At 49.1% G+C, this 17,034-nt stretch overlaps 6 protein-coding genes across 6 annotated transcripts; 2 read left to right on the top strand and 4 right to left on the bottom strand.

The window, feature by feature from the left end:
• Positions 1-1,000: 1,000 nt before the first annotated feature.
• Positions 1,001-5,741, bottom strand: BGW36DRAFT_301654 (uncharacterized protein; the record flags this gene model as incomplete). The annotated part of the gene is made up of 4 exons (XM_046211707.1): positions 1,001-2,377; positions 2,436-5,270; positions 5,388-5,490; positions 5,551-5,741. The coding sequence occupies 4 exons, from the start codon at positions 5,739-5,741 to the stop codon at positions 1,001-1,003; spliced, it is 4,506 nt and encodes a 1,501-aa protein (XP_046068649.1).
• A 2,387-nt stretch (positions 5,742-8,128) lies between these two features.
• On the top strand, positions 8,129-10,317 carry BGW36DRAFT_302506 (LMBR1-like membrane protein-domain-containing protein; the record flags this gene model as incomplete). The annotated part of the gene is made up of 2 exons (XM_046211791.1): positions 8,129-8,457; positions 8,529-10,317. 2 exons carry the CDS (start codon positions 8,129-8,131, stop codon positions 10,315-10,317), a joined length of 2,118 nt encoding a protein of 705 aa, XP_046068648.1.
• A 757-nt stretch (positions 10,318-11,074) lies between these two features.
• BGW36DRAFT_436542 (uncharacterized protein) lies at positions 11,075-11,542 on the bottom strand. Its single transcript, XM_046221450.1, has one exon. The coding sequence runs from the start codon at positions 11,327-11,329 to the stop codon at positions 11,138-11,140; it is 192 nt and encodes a 63-aa protein (XP_046068647.1). The 5' UTR covers positions 11,330-11,542; the 3' UTR covers positions 11,075-11,137.
• Positions 11,543-11,800: 258 nt separating this feature from the next.
• On the top strand, positions 11,801-13,054 carry BGW36DRAFT_418938 (uncharacterized protein; the record flags this gene model as incomplete). Its single annotated transcript, XM_046219443.1, has 3 exons — positions 11,801-12,099; positions 12,175-12,534; positions 12,563-13,054. 3 exons carry the CDS (start codon positions 11,801-11,803, stop codon positions 12,633-12,635), a joined length of 732 nt encoding a protein of 243 aa, XP_046068646.1. The 3' UTR covers positions 12,636-13,054.
• A 47-nt stretch (positions 13,055-13,101) lies between these two features.
• On the bottom strand, positions 13,102-14,536 carry BGW36DRAFT_399574 (Alpha/Beta hydrolase protein; the record flags this gene model as incomplete). Its single annotated transcript, XM_046218535.1, has 3 exons — positions 13,102-13,470; positions 13,540-14,071; positions 14,133-14,536. The coding sequence occupies 3 exons, from the start codon at positions 14,534-14,536 to the stop codon at positions 13,102-13,104; spliced, it is 1,305 nt and encodes a 434-aa protein (XP_046068645.1).
• Positions 14,537-14,903: 367 nt separating this feature from the next.
• BGW36DRAFT_346753 (uncharacterized protein) lies at positions 14,904-16,779 on the bottom strand. Its single transcript, XM_046213224.1, has 2 exons — positions 15,619-16,779; positions 14,904-15,555 (listed from the first exon to the last, which is right to left on the bottom strand). The coding sequence occupies exons 1-2, from the start codon at positions 16,322-16,324 to the stop codon at positions 14,978-14,980; spliced, it is 1,284 nt and encodes a 427-aa protein (XP_046068644.1). The 5' UTR covers positions 16,325-16,779; the 3' UTR covers positions 14,904-14,977.
• Positions 16,780-17,034: the final 255 nt, after the last annotated feature.

Raw genomic sequence — 17,034 nt, 5'->3', positions numbered from 1 at the left:
GGTCATCCTTATCGGCCGCCCCCACCCCGCCATTAGTTCCAAACAAATCAAATGAGGTATATAGCCTCCTGTGACAATGTCTCAGGACATATAAAATAAATGAAAAAGGGCCTTGCAGTGCACTAACGTACCATCTTAGAACCTATAGATTTGGGTGGCCCATTGTAGCACTCAAGTATCTGGTAGAAGGGGCTTGTTAGTCTGAATTCAAGAAAGATATCACACAGGAGTATGAGGAAGGAAAGAGTACATGTATACGTTAAAATATAAATGCTTCGATTAAATGTTACAATTCATCAATACATCAACTGAAAAGTCTGCGCCTTAATCCTACGAGGATCCAGACTGAAATGACACCATCGAAGTTGACTAAACAAATCGATAACCCAATGTTGTTTACTGTGTTATAAACCTGGATATGCGCAAATTGACATCGGGAATGCCAAAAGATATTCAATTCAAAGTGAAAAAGTCCAAAGCATGTAGTTCCTAGCTTCCATCCATGAAAGCATCAATCAATGGTATCGTATCCTACGAAATAATTGCATCACAGCCCCAAATCATAATAAAACCATAGAAAGAAAAATAAAAATATCATAAGCAGGTAACATTCAATCCATTAGTCCTGTGTTGACTCCCAGACATCCTTTCTTATAAAAAGGGAAGCATCCTTAATTAGATATTTTCGCCTGCTGAACGCCTGCCTGACGTTTGAACACCATTCATTGCCCGCATATCCACCACCAGAAAAAGCATGGGAATAATAATAAGAAACAAGAATCAAATCCATAAGAGATGTCATCGAAGTGAAAAGGCGAAAAATTGAATATTTAAGATAAAAAAGGTCGGAAAAGAAATATGACATAGACATCTCTTGCTGGAATCGTATCAAAATATCGCGCCTTAGTTTTCACAAAGGGTAATGTACAGCCGTTAAATTGCTCAAAAAATAGAATATATCTTCTCAGTTGGCCACGACGCAGCCTATCATGGAGTGAAATTATGAGACTGTAAAGGTCAAATTTTCTTCAAGAGGGACCGCTGAGAACTCCTTTGTTAGAGTCTCCCAGTCTGCCCAGGGGTCATCGGTAGCACGGTGACTAAGGATCGGCCCCGGATGACTATACCAATCGGCGGGGAGCAAGTCGTCTGTATCGTTGATATTGATGGTCGTTTCTTCTTTAGCCATCTCGCCACCCTCCGGCGTCTGTGTGTGAAGCCCGTTGCTGTCAATGGAGTCAGGGGTGTCTTCAGCCTGCCCCATAAACATATCAGAGTTGACAAACTCGTCGAAGAGATCACCACCACCAAGACCGAAAATGTCATCGCTCATAGAAACATCGAATGCGTCCTGGATAAGGTCGAGTGACACGTTACTATCCAGCCAGCCATTCTTCAAATTCTTGTCATCAGGCGCAATAGCCGGGTCACCCGCCTTGCCAGCATCTTTGTCATCCTTCCCGGGTGCGTGTTTCGCAGTTGGTACTTTAGCGATTTTGGAGGCGTTGGACCGCGGAGTAAGGAGTTGGTGAGTGGTTGTAGGTGAGGGTTTGGAATCGGTTTGCCCCAGCACCCTTCCTAGTGGCGTCGTGGCGGCAGTTGTTGGGGTCGCTCCCTCGGCCTTGACTTCCTGTTTTGCCAGGTTTATAGGCTTGGAACCAGCCACCGATAATATGTCGATAACTGCCTTCTTTTCATCCGTTCCATCCAAATTCAACGTCTCTTGCCCTGGTACACCAAGTGCGGAATTGAAACCGTCTAATGCATATTTCAAAGGATCATCAATCTGCTCTTTCGCCGTGTGATATTCCTCAACATGCTTATCAAGATCAACCTGCGTTTTAAAGCCCCTATGGTGGAATTCGCAATCAGCCACTGAACATTTAAACATAGGTTGTTTTGATGTCTCGGGTTTCGTTTGCGGTCCAGGGAGATTAATTGTTGGGGTTGCAGGAGTTGTAGGATGGCTTTGCTTGCGGCGTTTGGAGGGTGGAATTTTCATCTTGTCCGGGGAGAATCCTCCGGGTCCGTAGGCTTGAGGCACGCCCTGCGGTGAGAGTTCTCCTAGTTGAAATGGTGGCTGCGTGGCAGTTGGAGCTGCAGGAACAGCTTGATTCTGCGTCCGCCGAGCTCGCTTTGCTTCCTCCTGTTGCTGTAATTGTTCAAGATTCGATGCATTCAAAGGCGTAACCATCGGTTGACTACCAGGTGCGAGCGCATTCGGAGCCTTGGGTCTTTGACTTTGAACCTTGTGAATCATAGTTGTGAACATTCCTCTAATATAGCCAATGGATTTTTTCAAATAATCTGGGGCAACGGTAAACTCATCATTCAGCGTCCAGTCCGCACCCTTGAATTGCTTCATAAGTTGGTTGCGCTAGAATACCAGAGTTAGTCGGGTGTCTTGAAATACAGATGAAACGAGCAGAGCTTACCATTGAGAATAGCGCCTTGATATTCTTGTCCTGGTTAGGAATTTTGCCCAACCACATGACAAGAGTATCCATCCTTGAAAGCATATCGGTGCACTCTCGCAACTGTTGCGCCATCGCTGCCTTGTCTTCCGCTGATATGTTTGACTGCCCTGAATTGTTTTCCTGAGGACCCTTGCCCATTGCCATTTGGGCATACACATGTTTCAAATTGTCTGGCAGGTTTTTGTTCCAGTTTTCTTCCGCAGCGGCTTTCGTCAATGTGGGGCGAGCTTGCCGCTGCTTCATCTGGGCTTCCAATTGTGCACGTTGTTGAGGAGTCATGGCAGCCAACTGTTCTTTGGAGAAAGGCAATGGAGGTCGGGGAGCTGTAGCCATAGGTGGCGGAGCGGAGGGAGCTTGTGATGGCTGTTGAGCCTTGGGGTTCTGAATTTCGATAACATCATCCGAAGCAGGTCGCTTTTTGGCGGCAGCCTTCGTACCGGCATTCCCGGCTTTGGAGTTTTTACCTGTTGTGGGTTGGGGTTGAGGTTTAGCATTGGGTGGCTGCGATGTAGGTGCCTGCTGGCTTGCTTGCGCTGTGGCTGGTACCGCAGGGGCAGCCGGTTTTGCTGCGGCAGGGTTTTGGGCTGGGGCTTGCTGGGGCTGATTCGCGTGCTGCTGCATTGTCTGGTTCTGACCTAGAGCTTGCGGCGGAATGCCCCGAGCTTGCAGCTGCGCTAGCATGTGCCTCTGACGGTTCCTTATAATGAGCGCCTTGATTTGTTCGTCGGTAATATTCGGATTCCCTTGGATAAGTTTTGAGCGCGCAAGTTGAATATCGCCTTGTGTCACGACTGGCATAGGTGGATGTCCTCCAGGAGTATTTTGGCCGTGCATGAATTGTTGTGGGTGTCCAGTCCAATTGACTTGTCCAGCTTGTTCGGCAGTTCGCCCAGCTTCTCGTTGTTGTGTTAAAGTCTGCGCCAGGTGAAGCCGTTGGAGGTGCAGTAACTTAGGCAGGTCGACATTTCCAAGCACTTGCGGGTTCTGAAGAACCCACTCCTTCAACTGACCCCATGTTTTGACAGTCTTCGGCACTGGAGGATTGAGGTTGGAGTTATTATTAAGCATCGTCGGTGGGAAGGGGACGCGGTCCATCTGATTGGTCTGTTCTTGACTCATCTCAAAGGGCAAGTTTTGCGAGCGCATCAATTGCTGCTGTCGAAGGAGTTGCTGTTGCTGTTGCTGTTGCTGCAGAGAAAGTTGTTGTCCTGGCATCATCATTAGGTTGTTTTGTGATCCACCAGCCATACCATTTAGCGGTTGTTGTAAACCCATTGATGTACGTAAATTAGGATCATTAAACTGGCCATTTTGTGACTGTTGAGAGAAGTTGGCTTGCAATGGTATTGACTGCCCATTCGCCTTGGCTTGACTGTTTGCTAGAGCACGGCGCTGCTGGGCTATGAGGAATGCGTTCATCTGCTCGGGGGGCATCTGAGCGAGACGTTCTTGCAAATTGGGAGGAAGATTTGGAGGAATCGGGGCTCGCACTACACCTCCAGGCTGTTGGCCATTCATCCCAGGTGGCCGCGATGGTGGTCGTCCCTGTGCAGGAGACATGTTAGGACCAATTGGACGGTTGAGCATCGGCATAGCGGGACTCCGGTGAGGAATATTTTGATTCATTTGGCCATTATTCTGACCTCCGGCTTGTGTCGACATGGCCATTTTCGCATTGTGGGCAGCATGCGCCCGAGCTTGAGCTTGCGCTTGCGCTTGCGCCTGGGCTTGGGCTTGTATTTGAGCGGGGGATAGATTTTGCCCCTGGTTTTGAGCTTGAAATTGGGGCGTTTGCTGGAGAAGATCCTGCTGAGCATTTTGAGCGCTCTGTAGCTGCTGCGCCGTGAGAAATTGTTGGGGGTTGACACCAGGTCGGTTGACGGCTAGTTGACCATTTTTTCCCTGCTGTGAAGGTGTGCCCTGCTGAAACATGCCATTCGAGTTTGCAAATGGCTGTTGACCCATCATGGATGCGTTGCTGGCGGGGACAACAAGCTGGCCCGCTTCTTGGGAACGAAGCCCATCCACTTGCTGTCCTTGAATGTTCTCAACGTTTCCTATGAAGGCAGTAGTATCCAGGCCAGGTTGGTTGTTCATCTGCATGGCGGCGTTTCGCTGCAAGCCCATCATGTTTGGTCCCATTGATCGCTGGGCAGCATTATTCATCATACCGTCCGAGCCCATCATGGGGTTGTTTGGGTCCATTCCAGGATTACGAAGCATTTGCTGGTTCCGTCGGTCTCGGAGACGTCTTGCAGTTTGAGCGCGTACCATGTACGTTAAAGGATCCCCATATTTCTGTGCAATAACCTGTTGGGCTTCGTTACTCAGACTGCGGGCGACCTCTGCTTTGCGCTTTTCGCGGTCCTCTGGAGACATCTTTTCGATCAGTTGTGCTGCTAATTGACACACTTGTTCATAGTCCGCTGGACTCAGCAAAGCCAGATTATCGTTCATCGGCATTCCTGGTCCAACGCGTTGCTGGCCCATTTGATTTTGGGGGAGGCCTTGCTGCTGGCGATGTTGCTGCTGTTGCTGCTGTTGTTGCATGAGACTTGGGTCGTTCATGCCCATGTGCATTGGCATCTGTCCGGGAATTGGAGAAGTCTGCATGGGTCGGTTCATCTGATTGAACTGGTTAGGAACCTGGTTTGGACGAGCGACCCCGGGGATGCCACCAGCAGGACCTCCATTTTGCTGCATTAAAGCGTTTTGGTTGAAGAGCGCCTTTTGCCGGGTCCGGGTTTCCTTGATTGCGAGTAGTTTATTGGTGCATTCTTTTTCGTAATCCTCCTTGAATTATAAAGATAGAAGTTAGCAAGCGATCATTCAGCCAAGGGTCGAACGGTTCAGGCATTGCACCGTTGACAGAGTCTACAGGCCTATGCTTGAGTGGACAAGGGAATGTACCTTTTGGTTGGCTTCCCGGAAAGCCTTTTCTTCGAAGGAAAGGGCGGCTTGGAGAGCAGTGAAGGTTTCGATTTTCGGCTGGATGAGTCGCAGGGAGGAGATCCTAGTATCAACGTTAGCGAGCGTACGCAGAAGTGGTTGCTCGTCCCGGGGGGAAGCTTACATCTGCCAGACTTTCATGGCTCGTTCCGTGGGTTGCACTTCGGCACGCCATCCAGAGAAGGGCCCTTGAGACTGCAAGACTTGGAGGATTTGGCGAGAGACTTGAGTGTTTTGAGCGTTTATCTGGCCCTGGGGGTTGGGACCCCCGGGCATGCCAGCGGCAGCCACATTGGGGAAGTTTGCCGGATTCATATCAGAAGCCCTCGAGATGGGCAACTGCGAAGGAAGCACGCTGCTCAGTGCTTGATGTCAGCATTCGCCGGGCGGTGCAGGGTTGTACTAGTATGTGGGTTGCAGGGGTTTTGTGTTTTAATCGTTTATTCGCGTAGCGACGTCGGTCGGCAGCTGAGAGGAAAGCACGATATTTTGGAGGAGGAAAGACGGCGTTGGTTTGACTGTTTGGGGTGGGCGAAGACTTTTGGTGTTTGTTGCAGTTCGACACGGGACCAAGGACGATGGATCGTCACCAGGATCGGGGCGGCGGCGGTGGAGTTTCAAGCCAGGCGACAACAGTAGCTGGCGCGGAGCATGCCAGAGCGACAGAGGGTCACACAAACGGGGTTCGGCGAGCAGTCGAGACGGAATGGGCGAGAGTACGAGAAGGACAAGCCGCCTGCTGGCGGAGGAAGAGGAGGAGCGAGAAGATGGCAGAGGCAGTGGCAGTGGCAGGTGGTGGTGTTGAAGCTGGCTTTGGGGCCCGAGTCTGACAGCCAGGCCCAGTCGCCAGCGAGCCCAGCAGAGCAAGGCGACGGGGCCGGTGGGAGGGCAAGTGGTGGGTGTGCCGCCCCGTGATTGGCCAGCGCCGCGCAGGGCGGGCCCTGGGCGCTTATAGTCTGCGTCCCTTCTGGCTCCCGATTATCTGCGCCATACGATACACATATATTATTGTCTACGCAGCGTGGGTGTTACTGTGATATGGCATCGTGAGAGCTGCCCGCTTGCTCAGCGAGGCGGGAGTTATATATAGCCAGGAAGTGTTGGACCGTTGGAGATCGCCCGCGCCGTCCCTTCAAACAACGGGCTTGTTTCAAGTCGCAGCAAGCAAGAACGAAAGGGACGGAGGCGAAGAGGAAAAGATCGGGATCGGGCCGTGCGAGAGCTGTATTATTAGCAGGGATTCAGAGCGTAGGCATTATCAGCATTCGCAGCCTTAATAAAAAAAACTAGCGGGCGCCGTCAACTGGTAGTGCCGCTTGGACAGCCAGCAGGGATGAGAAAGCGGCTCTCGTGTCTGCCTGCCAGTCGCTCACAAGCCAAGCCGCAGCATGCGCCCTCGCTCAGAGTAGGTCGTCATACACGATTATCACGAGCTTGAGCCCGGCGATGGCCGAGTGTAAGTAATAATGATATTATAACATCATCATTATTATTATTATTATATCCCTCCCATGAGAACATCATAATAATGATCATACGAGAACAACAAGCCAAGACAACAAAGTGCACGCCAGGCTGTCCCTGTCGGCGCCGTTGGAAGTTAGGGCGGTTGCCGTTCCCAGCGGCCGCTTTGGGGCTGGCCGTCTGCTGATTGGCTAGCGAGACCCATCGACATTCTTGCTCTTTATTATTTTATATTATTGACTCTCATATTTTATATGTAATTATACATAATTACACGTATACATATATGGAATATGTCTATGCATTACTGTATACTTATGTATGTATCTGTTGTGAGAAACTGTCGACTCTATCAGTGGTCCAGCATCATAGATAACGTCAATTGGATGTACATATGAGGCATGCCGGATCGGCGCCAGACCTCACCGGTTGGAGAGTGGTGCTGTGATCCGTTGTTGGCCGGGGAAGCGTTGGACTAGTCAGGTCGACAACCTGCCATGATCACTCTGTCCGGGGCCCTCAGGACTAGTGAAGAATAAGAATGAGAACAATGTGAGACGCTGGCTGATGATCCCTATAGTTTGCCAGCCGGAAGCAGCATAGCGGATTTGCAGACACGGGAACCGGGACCCCACTCGCTGGACCCAGCAAGCCGCTATTCTAGTTTTCGTGATTATTCTGCACGCCATGGTGTGGTGATACTGGTGCACAGAGAGTAGACTCTCCTTCTAGTATGCTTCAAATTTTATATGAATATAGCACGTAATCACTGTCAATTAACTTATTACGATTCGTGATGCAGATAACAACAACCCAAGAGACCGCATATGATCTGGAAGGGTCCAGTGATATCCCACGGTATTTCATTTGCTTGCATCTGTTATTCTTAAACCATAACAATGATTCTCATGCGAGCTGAAATAAATATTTGCTGCATTTGACTGTGGAGAACTAAAGTGGACTGCCGCAATCGGGCTTTACTTATTGACTAATGCGTTTAACATTCGGGGGTGCCTGAGGCCCCAAGACCCCACGTGACTTCCAGATAGGAAGGCTATCCGTATCCATATCAACATCACTTCTGGGATCATCCTCCGCACTCCCACTACCATCTCGACTGCTTGTTCCGCATCGCCCACGCTCTTTCCAGCCCTTATCCGACGTGGGCCTCACCATGACGCAGTGCTGTGTTACTCGCCATCCACGAACTTGAAAAAAGAAGGAAAAAAAACTCCATCATGTCGTGGTTACCCTCGAACCTCTCCTCGGCCGCCTCATCTCCGACACCCGTCGGATCCGCCGTCTTTCTTGCGATTTCCTTTTTCATCATTTGTATTATTGCACTATTGCTCTTGCGACGCTTTTTAACCCTCCGTGCGACTCCCGGCTATATTATTTTACCCGTATTCCTCGCCTTGGTGCTTCCCGCCAGCGTCGTTCTGCTGGTGCCTGTTGACCTCACATCCAGCTCGAGAGATGGAGCTGGCCCCAAAGGAGTTTGGCTGCCGGATCGAGCGAATCTAGTCCTATGGCGTATAACATATTGGCTAATTTTCTGTTTGACTTGGTATGTCCTCCGGCTATTCCTAGGCTCTGCCCGCGCTGTTGCCATACTGTTAGGTTAACGTGTTGTCACAGGTTCATTTTACCCCTCTTGGGTGAATTCGTTGATTCCGGTTATCGCGATCCTAAAGGTCGCTTACTTTACTCCCTACGTTCAAATGCTCGATATCAGCTTATTGTTCTCGGCTGTGGGATTGTCGGCCTCATATATGTTTCCATCCAAGAGGGATTCGATTTTACTGCGATTAGAGCTCTAGTAATGGCATTAGCTTATATGTGGGGCTTAATATTCGCCATCTATCTCATGGGTCACGGTCTCGTTTCTATTCCTCGCTCGATCTTCCGTAAATCAAACAACGCCAATGCTTTGCGAAGAATTGAAACCCGTGCTCCCAAAATTCATGATCGGCTTACAGATGCCGTGACCGAACTGGAAGAACTCGAGGGCCAGTTAGCACAGTTGCAACGGCGCAAAACTGGAACGGCACGCGACTACGAAGAGTGGATAGAGGAGTTGGCCGACTATTCGAGCCTTCCTGATTCTCGTCCTGCGGCACTGCATTCTGTTGCCGAATCCACCGCCGTGCCTGCGATTATTACAGAGCGCTACCTAGCCGACCTTTCACGAAGACTCCAACGCGCACGGCATCAAAAGGCTCGGTTTGTCGACGAATGGGACCGCCTCGTGCACTCGGCCGCGGATTATCAAACAATCTTGAACTCGACCGCATCCAGAAAGCTCGACTTCGGCGTAATCGGTTCTGACGCGGCGTCTCCATCAAAGCGAGGATTTCTCAGCCCTTATACGCGATACTTCCTTTATATTAATGTCTTGCCGGTCCTCCGGCTTGTCGCTAGCGCTGTATTTAGTGTCGCATCATTCTGTGTCGTCTGGTCTGAACTGATCAAGCCTTTTGCTCCGCGATTGTGTATTATCAGTCTTACCATTGTCCCACATCCAAATGATGCAGGCCAGGTTGGCTTTGGAGGCCAGATTATTTGCTCGTTGTGGCTATTGTACATGTGTACAGCAGCTCTGAAGGGCGTCAATGATGCTCAAGTTTGGGGCAATCGTGCCCTAGTACGACGAAATACGTATGGTGAAAGCGCATGTTGGTATGCAGGGCAAGTTGCGCGTTTGACTGTGCCTCTTGCATACAACTTTCTTACTTTTTTCCCTGAAGACATTCGCGGCAAAACGACATTCTACCGATTTCTCGGTCAATATATTGATTTGACGTCAGTGAGCAAGGAGTTCGATTATTTCTTTCCCATATTCATCCTTCTCCCAGTATTCGCCACGACCTTCAACTTCTACGCCCGGATTAAGAAAATCTTCGGCTTTGGCATGGTGGACGAGGATGATGATGATGGCGAGGCCAACCCCGGCGGTTTCGGGGTGGGTGGCTGGCGAGAAGGACGCGCACTCATCGAACGCGAGCTGATCGGTTTAGGCTCTTTGAGTCTGACCCAAAGCTCCGTCGACCCCGTGCGCAGTACCTCATCCAGCACTGCAACTGCTGCTCGCCGCACCGCACCAACCACGAGCGCCCTCAGAGCCAGCGAACGGACATCACGAACGGTAGGAACAACTAGCCCAGCAGACGCCGCTGCGGCTAGCCCTCTTATTGGCGGGGATGTCGAAGACGAAAACTTCTTCCAGTCCTTTGCCCATCGAGTGCGGAATACCTTCGAAACTACGTCCACGCCAAGGTGGCTACAGGGTGATCTCTCGGGCTTGAGCAGGCCGAGATGGTTATCAGGTGACGGAGCAGCATCGGATAGTACCGGTCAGAATAATAATAATGGAATTCTAGGTGGATTTTTTGGCAGCCGGAATACAAATGGACATGTACGATTGTAATAACTGAGCCGGCGTTATGTTCAGTGTTACCAGAAGCATTGCAGGCGTTGACTAGCTGTCGTTTTTCCGTTTTCTTCATAGAATATTATTATACTTAGTACATACATATCTGCTATTCGCTTTGCATTTGCCGTTTACCTATTTATATAATACAATAAATTCATCCATGACCCATTTAATTTAGAATAGTTCCTTTAGGGGTGACAAAACATCTATGAATAGAATCCTGGTGGCATTGGAGGCATAAATCTAACTGATCATGTGAAGCGCAATACATTGATAGAAGATGGCCCATGAGATGTGCCTCAGGAAGTAGAAGTAGTACCTAAATGTGATGAACATCGCAAATGAACATCGCAAATGAACATCGCAACTGCCTACACTTCAATTTACATCCTTCATCAACCGCAGAACAACAAAGCTAGATGATATATCCATCAACAGAAATCTCTATATTAGAAGCAAAAACGACTCTTCCACATACATAACCAAAATTCGGCCAAATCCTGCACACCCCTATTACAGGATACCCCAGCGCATTCTTCACCAAAAGCTTTACAATAGGGTGACAAAAGTTTGAATACAGCACCACAAAAGTGCATTGGGTATAGTAGTGCTGATCTTGGTGTGGTCGGGAGAATGTCTCACTGATTTCTGGTTTCTCATGTACCGTGTGATACAAAATATTGCTTACCAGCCTCCTCCCTATCATATAATCGCTATCTATCTGAGAAATTGCCTTTAGCAGCACTGGTGGGGGCTTTTTCAGTGAGCCAATTTGCTCGAACCGTCCGTTGGAAAGCTTTTTGCCGTAGTCATACTAAATGACACCACCAAACCCAGCAGTTAGCTTACTGACCACGACATCACCAAGACGAATATCAGAATTTGGGCCAGGAAACCTCCTCCAATTCTGCTCATCAATCCGAATTTGACGCTGCTCGGAAAAGTAACCATATGCGAAACTGCAGTGGAAGCGGAAACCTTCCCGTATACACCTGACGCCAAACATACCGCAATGACGTTGTGGTTGCCAATTTTTCCAAGTGTGTAATTAATTACACGTTGTGGTCTGTTGGTGGCTGAGGAAGCGAGTCCTGGATTTTGTCAAACATGGCCTTTGCAGCAGCCACCTCCACCGATAGCGCGCAGATCCACGCGACAGGGTAGTCCTGGGCTAGTAGCAAAACTTCTATAAACAGCAGTGCGCCCCGCATTAGGCTGGCTCTGGGGATGTATGGATTCTGACTTCCATCATCTGTGATGACATGTAGCCAATATCAATAATAAAGAGTTCCTTAGTGCCAACAAGTCCCTTAGTCCCAACAACATGCGAATTTCCCCTCTGTATAAACAGAGGAGCCTCAACGGTGAGAAAACGCTAGCGCGACAAACGATGAGATACCAGACCTATACCTCCAGTTTGGAGCCTCTTTCGATTACTCGATATTAATATTTTTTTTTATCAGCCACACCACATACTATGGCATCAACTGAGTACTTCGCTTCACAAGCCGTCTTTCCCGACGACTTGCAGCCCATAGCCCAAATGGCGACGATTTCGCTCGCCAGGTTGGTTGCGGGCAGCACCGCAGAGGCCGATGTGGTGCTTCATGCGTGCCGTAAGTTGGGGTTCTTCCTGCTGGATTTAACTGGCAACTCTATCGGAGAGCAGATGATTGCGGAGGTGGACGCTATGTTTGACGTGGTGCGGCAGACCATGGAGTTGAGTATGGCTGAGAAGAAGAAATTCAATCATGACCCACCTCGGGATTTTCGCGGGTATATACTATGATCTTGACCCCTACGAAGAATAATGAACAAAGATATAGAGAGTGAAGGCTAAGCCAATGCTAGTTACAAAGCACAGGGCCTCATGAAAACCGAGACCGGTGCACCTGATCGCTGTGAATTTTACAGTGTCTCGCAGGACGACCTCCTCGGCCAAAGCACCGCTCCACGAGACAATCCAGAGCCTATCGCCTCGCATACTCAGCTGCTAAGGTCGTACCTAGAACATGGCCAGTTTGTGCTGACGCACATCCTACGCACTCTGGCAACACAGCTGGATCTGCATCCAGAAACGTTTCGTAATCTGCAGGAGCCCAGTCATGCGTCAGGGACTATTCTGCGACTGATTCGGTACGCACCTAGTCTCATCTCGACCGACATGCGTACAGGTTTGCTGCCGCATACGGACTTTGGTAGTGTTACCTTGTTGGCCAACGTGCTCGGCGGCTTGCAGGTACTGGCGCCGGATTCTGCGCCCGAGGACGAGAATGCCTGGCAGTGGGTGCGTCCTAAGCCTGGCTGTTTGATTGTGAATATGGGCGATGCGATGGTTGAATGGACTGGTGGTGTGTTGAGGTCGAATATGCATCGCGTCAATTATGCTCCGGGTGAGCAGCGACATGTCCATCGTTATGCTGTCGCGATGCTGGTGAGGCCGTACAAGGAGGCGTCCATGGGTCGTCTACAAGGCGGCCAGATCCCGTCGGTTGAAGACGATAAACGTGACGGAATTGATATAGTAGAAAACACTGTCAGTCATTTGACCGCCCAGGAATGGGAGCTCAAGAAGGCCATGGCTCTCAAGGAAGGTAAGGACTGTGCCCAGAGTCCGGGCGGCAGGGAGTTGAAGCCAAAGTTGGCTGTAACTTGAAGTTGTCAAGTAATAATGTATTAGATTCATCAACTCATTTTATGTAGTATTTTTAATATATTTCCTATTGTTTCACTGTATATATAATAATGTTCTGTCGTGGTAATTCACCTTTATAGAGTTTATAAGTGAGGCTCTCCCAGCTTCCCTGTCCATACCGGGCGCGTTACATTATATGCTCTCATCTTCTTCCGAACCTCTTCAAACGGCAGCGGTAAAATATCTCGGGGATCTCCAAGATCGATATTCTTTTTACAGTCAGGCATTAACCATCGTATCGCAGAAGACTTTGCCGCGGTCTGACGGCCCTTTTTCGACTCGAACATGTCAATACAAGCACGCACCCAAAGGCCCAGAGCATGTTTGGCTTGTGGGAGCATTCTCATTATGAGAATGAAATCATGTGGCATGCCTTCGTACTCGTTCCAAGTCACCGTGACACCGGATTTGGCTGCCTGGCTGGCCACGACTCGGTTTCCATCAATGCCACGCTCTTCGCTCCCACATAGAAACCACATCGGCGGAGCACCTGTCCAGTCCTGAACTGCCGCGGGAGTTACTAGTTCATGATCGAGTGTTGCCGCCACACAGTAAGGATGCTCACGCGGCGGATTCGTAGGCCAGATGCTATCTGTCGGATGGCGTGGCATGCAGGCGGGCTGGAGAACACCTAGAATGTCGTACTCGCCGTTTTTGTGCCACGAGGGAAGCGCATCACATTGATCGCACCATCCACTTACAGTAGCAATTCCTGCAGGAAGTGGCAGAGAGATAGTCCGGCCGTGAAAATCTGCAATGGATGGGACCGGCTGTCCGGACAGCTTCTGCAACTCAAGCAGGAACTTGATTAGGCCCAGGCCGAGATTAGCACCGGCACTGTTCCCAGCTAAAACAATGCGGTCCGCAGGCACAGCAGACCATGGTGCGCCAGGTGGTGGATGGATTAGACTAGCATAAGCCACCAGCGTGTCAAGTATTGGTGCAGGGAATGAGTTATTCGGCGCCAACCGATATCGCATCGATGCGACGCGAGCCTTGGTCATTTTAGCTAGTCGAACGGATGCTGCTCTATATTCTGCAGGACTGCTGAAACTGTGAAATAGCACCTTGAGTTTACGGATTCACATAGGCAAGCACGCAATGATAGTCTTACTAAAGACCCCCTCCATGAATGTAAAGTATCGTCATATCACTCGTACATTCTTTTTCCAGTGCTCGTAGCTTGTCTTCCTCCGGGATATCAGGCTCAGGAGCATCAGAAGCTACACCCGCACGTTCTCCTATAAACTCGACACCAACATCGATGATAGGCGTCTCCTCGGCCGGAGTTATGCAATGATAGTCTCTCTTGAGATGATTGATAACTCGATATAGTACATCACGCACACTGGGACTCGAGGGCGCTGGAAAAGCAACTCGACTGATCCATATATTACCTCTTGCAGGACGGTCGCGCGCAGAATTACGCTGTCTTTCTGCCAGTGGCTCCCAGGGAGTGGACCAATACTGTTTGCACACGAGCTTGACCAGCTTTCTTTGCTCCTCGACTGTCGCCATCTCAGACTACCTGGTTATGGATGAGCCAAAGAAGAGATTTATCCAGAATATTAGTTAGACAGAATAGGAGAAAAGATGACTGAGGGATGCGACTGCTGTGTGCGATTCCTTCGTTGTTTATTAGGCATGGATCGGCCAATCACAGCGCACGACGACATATCCTTATATATTGTCTGTTTGGGACTAGCCAAACTTTCACAGCATGTATGGATGCAAATCAGCCAAACTCATCTATAGTTATTACCACCACCACGACATCACTCCATGGAGGCGACCTTGCTAAGCAATATTGAAGCAGATATCAGCTCATGACGCTTCAATCCTTGTACTATATATGAACATTTTGAATAGAGTAACGCCTTCCTATAACAGAATTCTAATAACTTTACATTAGTATGATCACATAATCTATCGGTCTCGTCAATATCGTCACAAAGATTCTCAATTATGAAGACCCTCCACAGCCTTCTCATGTTCTATCTGCAACGCCATGGGATCATTCGACTCAAACTGGAAATTCCAAATCGACTTGGCATCTCTCCGGAAGCCATCGTCTTCGAATTTGGAGCTCCGGATTCCAACGTGCTGAAACAGGCTTGGGGTAAGCGCCCATCTAATCTCCTTGTTTTCATTTGCATATCGCTCTAGCAGCGAATCTGCGTCCCCCGTCTGCTGTGAATCATACCAATCAATAACATCGGGGACACGCTCGCGGGGATAGGCGATCGCTTGCGTACAGCAGCCAAACTTCGGCATCTGATGGACCCCAGCGGATATAGGGAGCATGGAAACCCGGCCGGCGGCAAAAAATAGGACGATACAGAGCGGTGTACAGACGAGGCATAACACGACGATTATATCCTTACGAAGAAAACGATTCGCGTAGGGTACGTAGAGGGTCGCCATGAGCACGCCGCCGACAGATGCGACGACCGCGAGAGACCCTAAGAAATAAGCTAACCACTCTTCGTCGTTCCAGCCCAGGAATTTTTGGGTATAGAATAATCGAAGATAGAGGTCTGATGCTCGTCAGAAAGGGATTAGAAAGACAAAAAAGAGACATGCACAGTGAGGGGACGAACACCTTGAAGCGCCCATATCGCGCGTCTTCCGTGCTGCATCTTCCAACGCTTGGACAGTTCGATGGTACCATCCGTCCATCGCAACGACATCATCTTCGATTATGATGACATATGGGGTCCCCACATCCTGGCAGGCTTTAAGCAAGTATGTATAATCAAATAACGCTTTCTCCTTTGGCCTCCCCTTTCCCATCTCCAATTTCTTGATGTAATCTATCTGCTTTTGTGGCAGATCATAAGTCAAAACCGTATCTGCAGCTGCCGATAGCCACTTATGCGAGTGAAATGGGTGTTTCGAAGGGTCCGTATGCGCTATCAATAGGGTAAGGTGCATGTCTTCGCGTTCCTGTTCGGTGAGGTCGACAAGTAGAGAGCCTACTGTAGACTCCATATAGTCTATGTCATTGCGCGCAATCGACGCGATCCCCACACACAAACTGGCATTTTTGTTTATTGAAGCGGCGGTTATATTTGTTGCGCGACTGGCCGTTTCATTGACGTGGTGAAGGTAATTGATCGACTGAGAGACCCGGAATCGCGTATAAATAGGCTCATAGCCCCTCTCAGGGTCAAAAAAGTAGGAGGTCGGGTCTTGGTAGTAATGTGTTCGACAATAGCGAATGAGAAGGAGATAGATAATAGTGAAAGAGATGAAGATGTAGCCATAGCCAGACCGAAGAAATAACGGTAGGCTGAGGATGCGCATTGTCGGAGGTGTTCAACCTTCTTCCATCGATGATTGTGCACCTGACTGCTCTGGCAAATATTGTAAATACAGGCACATGCTGATACATATACTATGATAACTCATGAGGCTGTAGTTCCCGTAGGAACTAAACCATGGGACAGATTGACGGCGGAAAAGGACTGACTATTAATTAACTTTTAGTACGTGACGCTGATTACACTTGGAACTCGCCAATGAGCCGCATGGAGAGACCTCGGCCTATAGGAGGTCCGATAAGATTGCATGGAATCGATTAGTCCGTCATTTAATGGTGGAAGAGGGCATTTTCCTAAAGAGTCCGAGCACTGCCTCGTGTCTGAGAGTCTTTGAGACATTTTTGTGGTTCTTCTCTCGAATTTATTTGGGGGTTTGTCCTTGGTTTCCGGTCGCTAGACTTTTTCTGGAGTAATAATGGCCAATCTGCCCAAGTTAGGCCACCGAAACCCGAAAGATCTACATCAATTGTATGGTTAGGGGGCTTATTGAGAAACTAGTCATTAGTTAGTGCGTTGAAAGCGAAATTCATCATCAACGAACTGATCGTCCATATGTAGAGGATGAAACGTTTCAAGATTGAATTAACAGCCTATATTATTATCGACAACACTGGTGATTGTCTTAGGATTCAATGCGGGGTGTCTCTACATCAATTGATGTATATATCGATCTGCCACTATCATTGCCCAAAA

The sequence above is a fragment of the Talaromyces proteolyticus genome, assembly GCF_021365285.1.
Source record: "Talaromyces proteolyticus strain PMI_201 chromosome Unknown BGW36scaffold_10, whole genome shotgun sequence".
NCBI lineage: Eukaryota > Fungi > Ascomycota > Eurotiomycetes > Eurotiales > Trichocomaceae > Talaromyces > Talaromyces proteolyticus.
This window is presented reverse-complemented; position numbering and strand designations above follow the sequence as displayed.